This window comes from Puntigrus tetrazona, chromosome 4, assembly GCF_018831695.1.
Source record: "Puntigrus tetrazona isolate hp1 chromosome 4, ASM1883169v1, whole genome shotgun sequence".
NCBI lineage: Eukaryota > Metazoa > Chordata > Actinopteri > Cypriniformes > Cyprinidae > Puntigrus > Puntigrus tetrazona.
Window position 1 is genome coordinate 7,444,673 of NC_056702.1, and position 12,595 is coordinate 7,457,267.

The following is a 12,595-nucleotide window of genomic DNA, read 5'->3' on the forward strand; positions in this document are numbered from 1 at the left end:
TCGAGCCAATGAGCTTCCCGTCCTCTCAGTCCCGCCCCTCCCCTTCCACACCTGTCCCGTCGGCTGAGAGCAGAACGTCTGGAGGCAGGCGAGTGGAATCTAGCGTGTAATATGATGATGAGGCGTCTCGCACTTTGAAGATGCTGGAGAAACGGAGCTCTTGCAGCTCAGAGATAAGACAGACGGAGGCACGAGCGCAATAAGTTCGTCTGGCTCTTTGACTCCAAAAGAATTTCGAAGGATAAGGTTAATTGAATATTGGCGTACTTGAGATATAATTCACATCAAAGCATTAGAAACGCGGCTTCTCCAGTATCTGCGTTCGAGATGGTTGTGCTAAAATGTGCTTTAATCAACACCCAGAGCTTGTACTACAAATCACAGGACAATGATCACTTTTAAGGGGATAGCCATCTTAACAGCGCCGATATAAAAGCCCAAAATGTAATTTAACATACAAGCGAAGTAACAGGATTTTCTCTGCCCCTTCCGCCTGGTCGGCCTTCATGTGTGTGTTGTGCAGGTGCTGCTAATTAAAGTCCTGCACCTGCATGCTGTTGGCAGGAGATAATTTAGTAGTTAAAGCATCCCTCTGCCCTCCTTCAGACTGTCTACTGTGTCAAGAATCTCTTCCAGCTAGTCGACTCTTTTTGAACGATTAGTTTTAAAAATGTCATTACTTTGAATTCGCAGGCACACTGAAGGATTATATCAAAACCTACTTTGTGTAATATTGAATCATTTGAAATCTAGATGCATTTTTTTTTTCATACTAAGCTCTAATCTACATCGCAGCCATTGAATGAGAAATGTTAAAGCGGTGGTTCTCAACCTTTTTGACTCAAGATAATATTTAAAGGTCGCCAGTTATTTCTGGTACTTGCAATAAAATAACAAAAGTTGATATTTTAAATTTTTAATTAAAGGGGCAAATTTATTAAATAACACTGCCGTGCAATTTTTTGCTGACTGAAATACTAATTTCTTACAAATTTTGGGGTGCTGAATTTTAGTTTTTTTAGTTTTTTCTACAACTGGACACTTTTTAATTGCATTTTTGTAAGGTTATCTTGCATTAATCTTCAATAACCAGAAAAGTCAATACGTACAAAACTGTTTTTACGTGTTTTACTGCACGTAAGAGAAATGTCCACTGAGCGGCGCTTAAACCCTGGCACGTTTTATTGCGATGATAAAGGTACTTACTGCTGTGTTTTTATTATGTAAAATTTCCAGGGATTGTCGCCAAAAGTTAATGTTCTATCATGTTGGCAATATAACCCAATAGTGATAACAAATGTAAAACTGATATAAAAACACGTTTGTTGATGCAATCTCCCAGCACAATAATATTGTATTGAAGTCACATGATATTCTTTAAGCAATTGTGTGAAAACTACACTTTATTAATCAACATTCGTTAAATTTGTGTGAAAAGGAATAAAAGGTGTCGCAGTTTTACTGCCTTAAGTCTTCATTTCTTTTGGAAACTGCAGTGATATGTACTTATTGGTACATATTTTGTTTCGCTAAAAAGTGCATGGTTTATGGTTTACGCCATGAGACCGGGGACACGAAAACTGCCACAAAGACTGGATTCCTCTTATTCGATATTTCAAATGATTCTGAAGATAACATTATATTCCTAGTCCCGATTTCCACTTTTTGTTAGTTAAATTGAATCATTTGTCATTTAAACCAAAACGTTTGACGTTTGAAAACGCTGACTTCTAGTGTATAAACAAAGACAGAAATTCGCTAACAGCAATATAAACATTGCACTGGGGTTCACAGGCAACAGTCTAATAACAGTCTACAGGAGTCTAATACAAGTGGTCATCATCTTGGGGTGGGTACATTTTGATAATAATGTAATTTCTGAGTCTAATTTGAGGGGTCAGATTAATTCTTATTGTAAGACACAACAGAAACCAAATCCCGCTGGGTACGCCAAATGAAAAACACTGGCTCCGCATGAGCTGATCAGAGTGATGTTCAGAGTTTTACAGTCAACAGTACATCTACCTGCAGACTGTGGACTATTGATGGCAGCAAACCACTGAATAAAATGCCATTTCATAAAAGAGAATCCATCTGATAATAATTAAACTTACCGACCAATGGTGAGTGAAGATAGCGGTTTCCCGTAGCTTTCGTGTTTCGCATTGCTTGTCTGTTTTGGAGTTTTCTCACCATGGTTCCAGATGGCATTGGTATTACGTTGGCAAATCCAGGTTTTTCATATAAATACAGAAAGAAAAAAAACTATTTTGAATACCCTAAAGGCTATAATGAAATTACAGACAATCGCTGGGTTGTGGCAAATGCATCATTACATGTTCAACAGGCATTTAATAAGAATAATGAGGCGGTAAGCTACGTTAGGAGCTAGAGCCTGCACTTCTGCTTTAAACGCAAGCCTTTAAGCCAATTAAAACGCGTAAAAGAATTTGACACACTATGCAAAGCCGAAACTCAATTTTCATTATGTAATGGAGTGGAGCAGCAAGCATTGTCTTAAAATTACCAGCCAATTTGCCTTTGATACTGAGAGCCATAGTCTTCTGAAATTCAAACATATTAATTTTGCTGTTTCTCTGCGGAAGGGCTCCAGTCGCGGAAAACTGATATTTCCATTTGAATGTCACCAACTCGGAGCACTTCCCATCAGAACGCCTCTGCCTCGTTTCCCAAAACAATCATCTCTCAGGGGTTGTGGAGTGGAGGCAGGCCCAGTGGGGGCAGTTGATATTTCTATTGCACACAGAGGGCTGTGCTCATCTTGTGTAAATATCTCAGCATGAAGTGACTCACCATTGTCTCGGCTCTCATACGCACAGGGTTTGGATTGGATTAAGACCTCATATTTGCTTTAGAAGAGCTTTCTATCTTTTACATATGACATAATAAGCCGTCGTCTGCCTTTCAAATGGACTTTAAATACATTTTTTTTTTTACTATTTCTACTATCACAGGGCTAAGGATGGCCAGTGTGAGAGAGTTTTGAGGCTAATTTTATATTAATTTGTTTAATTGATATCCGTATTTATGCTTTGCAACTTACTCTTATGCTAATAGTATCTAACTGGCTGACATAACATAGATTTAAATGAATTTTGAAAATAACTTGTAAAGGAACAGTAAAAAAAAAAAAAAAAACTCAGAATCAACCCATAATGGAGCTACAATCATATATATATATATATATATATATATATATATATATATATATATATATATATATATATATATATATATATAAACAAAAATAGATATGTATGATAGTAATTAGAGTCATTAAAATAATAATAAAAAGATATTTTTATATAAATGTTTTTTCGATTAACTCAAAGTTAGCACAGTTCAGTACAAAATGAAAAATGCAGGTGAAATACCTAAATGACAGTATAGTTTTTTTACATAACATTTAATATTTACATTACAGTACATTTAAAGCAACAGGCACCTAACTTCAACAGGCATTTACTGAAAAGAAGAGCGCAAACATTCGTTAGCAATAAATAAATACAATTTTGTTGAGCCCTTCTAATATCAATAATATTCTCACAGTTTTGGTTTTTTTTCTGTGGTGGAGAGGGTGTGAAGAGTAAATCTGGGAGTGCTCCATTTTGAGTGTTTTCCAGAACACCTGTGGAGTTAGGGAAGACCTGTGTGTGACATTTCAACTGCATGAGCAGTGGTGTGTTCCTCAGAGGCGTGTTCTCCAAGACCAACAAACCTGTCCGCGCTCCTGGCCTACATTGCTTAAAAGCCTTCTGTAATGCATTATAAATGAGCACGGCGCTCAGTGCAGACAGACCCTTCTTTAAAGTAGGCCAAAGCTCTGGACATTCCCCAAACTTTCGCCAAGGCTTAATTCTTAAAAATCTGGCCACGTCCATAGGAGAGAAAGGACCGGCCGGTTGAATGCAGTCAGGCATTCATCATTACAAACAGGATTAGCTTGTAGAAACGAGTTGATTAAATGTTCTGTCTTTATCTGACATTTCCATTTATGAGACTCACAAGTCTCACTCAAGTGGCAGTGGGATCTAAATGTTTATGCGCTTTCTAAGTAACTCGAGTCAAGTGTACCAGCAGTCAAGTGTGCGCTCAAGCTCTGCCAAGATGGACGTTTAGCAACACTTCCAGAGAGAAGGGTTGCTGCATTTTTTATTTTTTTGCATTTATGCAAACCGATTAACAAAAACTATTCTTAAAATTCAAATAACCAACAAGATTCATAAAAAAATAGCTTTTATTTAGTTTTTGTTTACATGTGTGTGTGTGTTGTGTCTATTTATTATATATAAATACACGACGCATGTTTTTTAGAAAAATATGTTATATTAAATATATGTATTTATAATATAAATATATGTAAATACAATTATTTTTAAAATGTATACAGTATGTGTGTATTTTTAGATACATTATAAATATGAAATTATGTAAACAAAAACTTTTATTCTGTACACGATTAACCGTTTAAAAGCACTATTATCAATCCATATGGCCTTTTGAAGATACGGTCAATACATTTTTCAATATAATTATGGAAAAAGGGGGAAAAAAGAAACATAAAATGTGCAAACACCTCCTAATTGGTTGATTTCTTATTTGTATTTGTAATCTACAATAAAGTCATTGGATACTGACTTTTTTGTTGCCCACCCCTAATCAGGTTACTATATTTAAAGACTTTCGATGTTTTTGACACCGTGACAAAGACCAAAATGGTTTGTCAATCATTAAACTGTTTTGAAAAGTGTTGCAGTCATTTTATCCTTTTGTTTATATATACATAAAGCAAAAATCAAGGTTATAGCGTGCTTACAATGGAAGTATTTTATATACGCACATAAATGATTCCTTTAAATACCTTGAATTATTTGAGCTATAAAGCTGTTCTCCTCATTTTAAGTTAATTTTAGCGTTTTGACTGGTTATGTTGCCATGGCAGCAAAACTGTAAAATTAGATGACTTTACACAGAAAAGGTCAGAAAGTTTCAAGTGCTGTCACTTTAAGACAAACTTGTATTGTACCTACTTGTACTGAACTTCTACTGAACCCACACAAGTGTGTCACATCAGCTCATAGTTGTAGAGAAAAGTGCGTTTACAGAGTTGAGCCGAAGTTCCCAAAATACATTATACTCATTTTGTTTATGAACATTTTCGGAAGGATCTGTGTCGTGTCAGTTCGACTTCTGTATTAGGCCTTATTAGCGATCCAAAGTCAGTGATGTAGATCAGCTTGTAAACAGGCTGAGATTGTTTGTGAATGCAAGACTCAGTCGTGCTCCGGCTTGCCCATGGCTACAGAGCTGTTGTCTGATTATAGTAAAGCCTCCACAAGGGCCTAATCAACACATCCGTTCCACCGGGAGATCCCGTTTTCCCTTTTAAGATCATCGTACATCACTGACAGAGAACACATGCTCGTACCCCGAAATCTATTTTAAAACTTTAATAAAACTTCTGATGCCTCCATGATCGACAGACAAATCTTTACAATGAGATTATTTCATTTTTGATCTTGATCTCCCCTCTCTCTCTGTTTCTCTAGACACCCAGTTGGATCCCAAGGATGCGCTTAGTACGACAAAGGAGGAACGTCCAGGAAATGGAGATTTGAATTCAGAGACTCTTTTCCTGGTCCCATCTACATTTAGGACACGGACTGCGCCGGCTACCTCCTGCAGCTCTGCTGGATGGCATTTTCTCCACATGAAGACGCTGATGCTGAGACTGACAGCTGCAAATGAGTTTCTCTGCCCAATCAGAGGAGGCTTGTTCAGCTGGATCTACTTTTCGACAGCTGTTGAAGGACTTTAATGAGACTGTTGTCTTTGATGCCCACTACCTTGCCTTGTCATTTCGGGAAGTTAGGACTTAGATGCAGGGAATAGGACTTTTCGTAAAAGATAGAGAAGAGGCCGTCGTGTCCATAAATCTCTACAATATATAGATCACGTTTGCACTGCTCTGAAGCCGTTGGTTGGCTTTTCTTGAAGTAGCGAAAAAGTTTTTTTTTATTTTAATTTGTCCTAATAGGACCATCCGCATCAGTTAAAACTGCAGTGAATGTAAAATATTAGTTGCGGTCACAATTACCGTTGTTCTGCGAGTTTTTGCGGGCAAAATCCAGACATTTTAGGGCAAAATATTATGAGGGAGAAATAGTTTTACATCAAATGTTGACCAACGGGTTGGTTTGGAAGCGTATAAATGTAAACTACAACAGACAAAGGACCTTTGTTTCTTGCGGAAATTTCTCTACCGCTTTGGATTAAACGCGATTTGGAATTTTCTAATTCTGTTTAGAAGACATGACGTCGCCATTTTAGAATACTTTGTAACTACTGAGATTTCAGCCAGGGGTAATAATCATTTATACATAAAGCAATAGACAATAAAGAAGACGGTAAGAGCCTGAAACTTGACTCAATGGAGTTTAGATCTGGAAGTCATTTCATTGTAGAAATACAGCAACATATATATATATATATATATATATTTTTTTTTATCCCTATTGAACTTGTGCACTGAGTCGAAGCCAACTAGACATAGGTAAACGTAGCCACTGTTAGGCTGTGAGTATTCACCTGCAATAACACACAGCGTTGTGCTGAGTCGTGTTGTGTATAGAGGAGAACTTGTTGTGCTCTTGTTTATCTATTTAAGGTGAAACTAATAGTTTTTCCCCTCGTGGAGGGAAGAGAGATGTGTTATGTTTTGGAGTAATAAGTTATAAATTGCCTTACGGTAAATCTGTAGTACATGCCTAGCACCTTGTTCTGTGATAGTGGTTGGTACCTCAGTTGAAGTGTGATATGGCCGTCCACCTGTTAAACTTCTCTCTGTTTTTATGACGGGGTCCGTGGGTGGGATGGGGGGGGCAGCGGAGTTGTAATTGCACTTGTTAACTTTTTACTGTTACAATCTGGGAGAAATAAAGATTTATCTTTTGCAGTGTTTTTGCACGTCTGTCAGATCTCTTCCTGATCACTACACACTACTGTTCAAACGTTTCCCGTAAGCAGGATTAAATAATAAAAATAATAACCAACACATCGATCAAAAGTGTCAGTAAAGAGATGTATCATATTACGAAACATTTCCGTTTCAAATTCATAAAAGTCTATTCATAAAAGAATTTTGAAAAAATATATCATGTTTTACACAAATGTAATGGTTTCAACATTAATTATAATGTTGAACGGACGACAAATGAGAATAATTTCTATGTGACACTGAAGACTACAGTATGGTGAGTTTACTTTAAATTGCCATATTTTACAATATTAGTGTTTTTCTTCAGCATTTTTGATCAAATAAATATAGCATAAGAGACTTCTTTCAAAAAACCTTATCTTGACCCCAAACTTCTAAACGGTAATGTCAATATTTTATTTGTAATTTTATTGATATTTTCTATTTTTCTATCTATCTATCTATCTATCTATCTATTTATTTATTATCTACATTACATCCTGTCTCTTAGAAACCAGTTTTGTGCCACTGTGCCTTTAATGTAAAAGCCCTCTGAAACCGCATGTTTTTATAGTACAACAAGTGCAAAAATATCTCAAAGGACAATTTCAAGACCCCTTTACACTTCTTTCAGACTCCAGCCTGTCAAAGACGAGTGTGACCCGGCACTCTCCAAAGTTTCCCATCTCACCTTCGAACAGAGGCGCCGCTGATTACTTCTCCAGAGGAACGTCAGTAGCACCTGCCTCCGTCTCCGCACCGAAGGCGCCTCCCGTGGACGGGTGCAGGGGCTCCTCCTGCTCTAATTGGTTCCAGGGCTGGAAGTTTGTCTCTAAGGGGATAACACAGCTCAAATAAGTTTGTGCGGCCGGCTATTTCTGAACTTCCCGTCTGAACACAGAACCCTAGGCCACTAAAGTGGCACAGCCGCCGACTGACATTTTTGGTAGACCGGCCCCGTCTGAGTGTTTCGAAGTGAAAGTCTTATCATTAGAGGCGGCGTTTTGACAAGAGGAACACATGTGGCACAGGTGTGAATCTCAAAGAAAGACCTGATTTGAAGATTTATAACTGAGAAAACGAGAAACAGAGGAAGGAAGCGAGACGGAAAAAGAGCAACGGACAATAATCCGATAATCACCTTCATTTGTCACTAGTTCCTCGAACCCGACCTCCACAACAAATCACAGAAAACTGCATTAATCTATTAAAGGTCTATTTATAGTCCTGCCGCCGTCTCGTGTCTGAGGGGAGACTGGAAGCGAGTCTTTGGTGGGTGTGAAGTTAGCATTAAACGGATTAGCTCATTAAGCAGAGGCAGGGCTCTTTATGTATGCATTAAAACTTTATCATGCTCTCAGAAGAGCTATTAAATATCACAAAGCCCACTAGACGCACAAAGGAGTTACATTCACCTCATATAGGCAATGACCCTCACGGGACCGCGCGTGATCGTGTGTGTATCCTTTCCTAAACTAATGACTTCCTAAAACCGAAATACACCGTCTGCCCCAGTTTGAGTGTCATTAAAGTATCTTCCAGTGGTGTCCCTTAACAGCATGTCTCTTTATCTTTTGTGATACACATTTCCACAAATGTTTTTTTCCCTTTTTCACAGATGATTTTCGGCGCAACATTGCACACCTGTTTAAATGTGTTTAGGATGCTCTCCGAACAAATGCAACTAGGGCGGAAATATATGTCAGAGCAACCTGTTTTGGGCTATAAAGATGCATTGATCTGATGATAAAATTTAAATGTAGCAAATTCAATAATCGATTATATAAAGGTTAACGCTGCTGTTTTCAAACTGTTTCATTTTAAAAGAGCAAATTAACACTTTACTACAGGGACCAATACTCACTATTAACTAGTTGCTTATTATTATGCCTATTATTAACAAATTGGCTGCTGATTAGTACTTATTAAGCACATATTGTGCATGACCATATTCTACATCCCAATACGTAAATTTAATACCTTAATAACTATAAGTAGCGATTCATTAGGTTGAGGTCAACGTTGTAGCTAATGGTTTATTAATAGCATAAAATAAAGTGTGACCCAAATTAACAGTTGCTTTCCTTCCTAAATTGTGAATTATTATGCAAATATTTTGGAGAATATACATAGAAATGTGCTTTAATTAGCCTTCACTCATTACTTACGCATTATTCCCCATTAATATGCGGCTGATTATGATCCTGTTTAATTTGATCATACATATTTGCTACATGCATTTATATTTTAATTATTGGTTCAATAAATTCTCATGTTTGTGTTAATATACAACATCACCCCTTTTATTGGATTAATAATAAGTGTATATTAATTCCTTACACAAAATTGTATTTTTGAAGCTGCAGATGTCAATATCAAGATTAGTGAAAAGTCTTTCTCCGATATTTTTAAATAGTAATAATGAAATATTTCAAAATACTTCAAGAAGATGCTATCAACGGATTTCAAGAATCACAAACAAATCAAATGACCGCTGGAACAAAATATCTCCAGCCATATATTTAACATATCCAAGCGTATGCAATATATAAGGTGTGTTTGTGAATCTCGTTCATCAGACGTTCATATTTCTATACCAGATTCAATTAAAATCATTGTTACGACTTGCCACGAACGCTTTAAAGTGTACATCGCAATTGAGAATCGTCATTTTTTCATGCAATTTAATTCCATCTTCACTCAAAAGCCGAACTAGGTCTTGTACGCGTACACCTTCACTTGTGTCCTCACTTCATCTGTAACAAATCCCCGCAAAACCGGCTCTCCGAAACAAAGCAAAAACACAAACAGGGACAGGGTTCGTGAGCTGCGGGAGTTTGGCGGGTGAGGGAATTTGTCCTCGTCGGGGTCTCGGCCCGACGGAATTCAATCACCACTGGCTAATCTGGTTTATTTGGCTTGCATGGGCGCAAAGGCAATTTCCAGCTAAAGGCATTAAGGGCTTACTTCAGCCAGGTAATTGATTGTTTGAGATGAGAGGTGAAATTAGATAACGCAAATGGTGGGAGAGAGAACGGTGCCCTTGCGTTTGCCAGAGCTGTGTAAAGCTAATGAGGAGAAGACGAAAACTGAAGTCGAGAATGAGTGTCAGATTACATTGGGCAAACATATAAATAGCTTTTTGGTCGCTTAAAAAGGGGTGGCCCTTTTCACTCCCTCGTCTTTAATTAAACTCATTACACTACTATGGAGAACTGGAGGCCTTTCAGAATGAATCGAACTCCTCTGCGCTGTGATTAGTCGTTCAGTCGAAGGGATTATAAGTTGTATCTCTCAAAGTCTTGGGTTTAATTAAAGGGAAAAGTACTTGAAAATTAAAACCTGCTGACAATTTTCTTACCCCAAGATGTGGATGAGGTTGTTTCGTTAGATCACTTGCAATGGATCCTGTGCAGTGAATGGGTGCCGTCAGAATGAGAGCCCATCAGTTATAGCACCTTGCAGAAAGCTGCATGTTTGTAATAAACTAATTCTCCGTTGTTATATTTATCCTCTATCTACGCGATAAAAAAAGAAATATGCACAGAAATATCAAACATACAAACCGTTGGATAAATGGGTTTTGATATAAGAGGACAAGAGGGAATGGGCTTTTTCACCGCAAGAAGCAAAAGTGAAATGCATTAGTGACGGATTTGTTTCTTTTTCACTTCACTGGACATTACTGATGGATTACTACAAGGTTTTTATCAGCCGTTTGGACTTTCTTTGTGACGGCACCCATTCACTGCAGAGCATCCAGCGATGCAATGCCCAGTTTCTACAAATTTCCCCTTTTAGAGCCCTAACATAACAGATATATATATATATATATATATATATATATATATATATATATATAAAAAATCCTTTTGCGAACTAGACCCTCGCTAAAAAAAAGGTATTTCAAAGTCATACGGATCCCCGTGCTTCTTGCATTAGTAAATGACTCTGTCCCTCCTGCTGTAAGTGGAAGGTCAGTGCGCAGCAGCTGGGCAGGCGCCGGCCTCTCCCATCCCAGCTGGAAACACTTACAGAATGAATGGGCCGAGGGACTCCAAACAACCACCCACAAGTGTCTGCCCTTTGCTGCTTTGTGTTTTAATATAGCCGTATTGATTTTATGTTTCTCTGTGAGAGAGAAGAAAAAAAAGAAAGGAAGGCATGGAATCTTACTTTTTGGTAGTGCATTAATGACAGCTGTAGAAACCTAAAGGGAGAGGAAGAAACGGAGGGGCAATGGAGCTTTCGAGCTCGCAAAAGGACGCAAAGCACTATTTAAGCATTCATAGAGATCCACGGAACTGGTGCACTACATTACAAGTCTTCAAAAACCCGAAATGAAATGTCAAGACTGATGTCCAGTTAGTAGAAAAAGTCAGATTTCTATAAAGAATCAATTGATCTGCTTTGGAAAAGCAGTGTAAAAGTTTCTTTAATCATACTAGATGAAGTTGACAACAAATTAACAACTCACTTGAGGGTAAGAGCATACTAAAATTAACAATAAAGCTAGCATGTGAATTCAGAAGGCATAAACGCATACATTTTAATTGGGGTCTCAAGACCTTAAATATAAAACTTGAATTCAATGCATTTTCTTCTTCAGGGATTCTATTTTTTTTTTTTTTTTTATTAGGTTGAACAACAGCAAGAAATAAAATCAATGCTAAAAGCAGCTATATAATTGCGCACTTGTCTATTTTGATTGATAAATGTTCCCCCCGTTTCTTTGCCGAGGAGAGCTGAATCCAAACCACAACCGGCAGGCTTGATAATTTGAGTTTCGAAATCATCGGCTGCTAAATCTAACCAATGACTATATCCAGAGCCAAAAAGACGATGATAAAAAAAATATATGTTTTCGTACCAGTTATTGTTCTGAAGAGCCGCTGGTGCTGCTGTAAACAGTGAACACGTGGAAAGCGTTTAAAGGACTTTGGACGTTGTTTTGGTGACACCTGGCGGACGGAGCGAGAAGTGCAGGCTTGTGAATAAAAAAAGTACAGCAGGCCCATTGATTCAAAGTGAAAATTGTCTTATGTAATGTTGTTTAATCTGACATTGACAAACGAATTTTACTTTATATAACCCTCATATAATACACATACAGTTACTTTAATATGTGAAATTAAAATGTTTAGCATGTGCTTTTTGAGGAAAAAAACAACAACGAATGAAGCATTAGACGCCCTGCTTTCCGATCTCCTTTCTAGGAAATGCACTTTCGGATGACATGACTGTTGAAATGTTTTCCCGCAGCCCAAGCACTGGTAGGGTTGTCTCTTGAGGCGGTAAGAGCTGAAGAAACTCTTGTTGCACCGAGAACACGAATGAGGCCGTATGCCCGTGTGGCGCCTCGTGTGGAGCAGCGAGTCATTTTGCGGTCTGGCCATCGGAAAGGCTCATGTCCTGCGTGGTAGCGCTGGCGCTTGAGTGACCCTCCGAGGCGTGTGAGAGTCTACACCGGGTCAAGCCGGCCTTCGGACGCGAATCACACAGACCGCACTTAAAAGTGGCAGTCCCGAGCGTGAACAAACAGGGCCCTTCCCGCAGCGCGCACAAAGACATGGTTTCTCTTTGGAGTGGGTCTTCTGG

At 38.1% G+C, this 12,595-nt stretch overlaps 1 protein-coding gene and 1 long non-coding RNA gene across 3 annotated transcripts in view; one reads left to right on the forward strand and one right to left on the reverse strand.

Moving 5' to 3' along the window:
- The window catches only part of shisal1a (shisa like 1a), a 28,477-nt gene extending 21,496 nt beyond the window's left edge, over positions 1–6,981 (forward strand). Inside the window, exon 5 of the mRNA XM_043237956.1 lies at positions 5,571–6,981. Within this exon, the coding sequence (XP_043093891.1) occupies position 5,571 (1 nt within the window). The 3' untranslated portion in view covers positions 5,572–6,981. The remainder of the gene's footprint in view (positions 1–5,570) is intronic.
- Positions 1–11,969, reverse strand: part of LOC122343472 — a 56,976-nt gene extending 45,007 nt beyond the window's left edge. For both annotated transcript variants that reach the window (XR_006250789.1, XR_006250790.1), the window contains exons 1-3: positions 11,868–11,969; positions 7,689–7,829; positions 2,115–2,173 (exon numbers count right to left, since the gene is read on the reverse strand). This is a non-coding gene — a long non-coding RNA (uncharacterized LOC122343472). The remainder of the gene's footprint in view (positions 1–2,114; positions 2,174–7,688; positions 7,830–11,867) is intronic.
- Between the last annotated feature and the right edge of the window lie 626 nt (positions 11,970–12,595).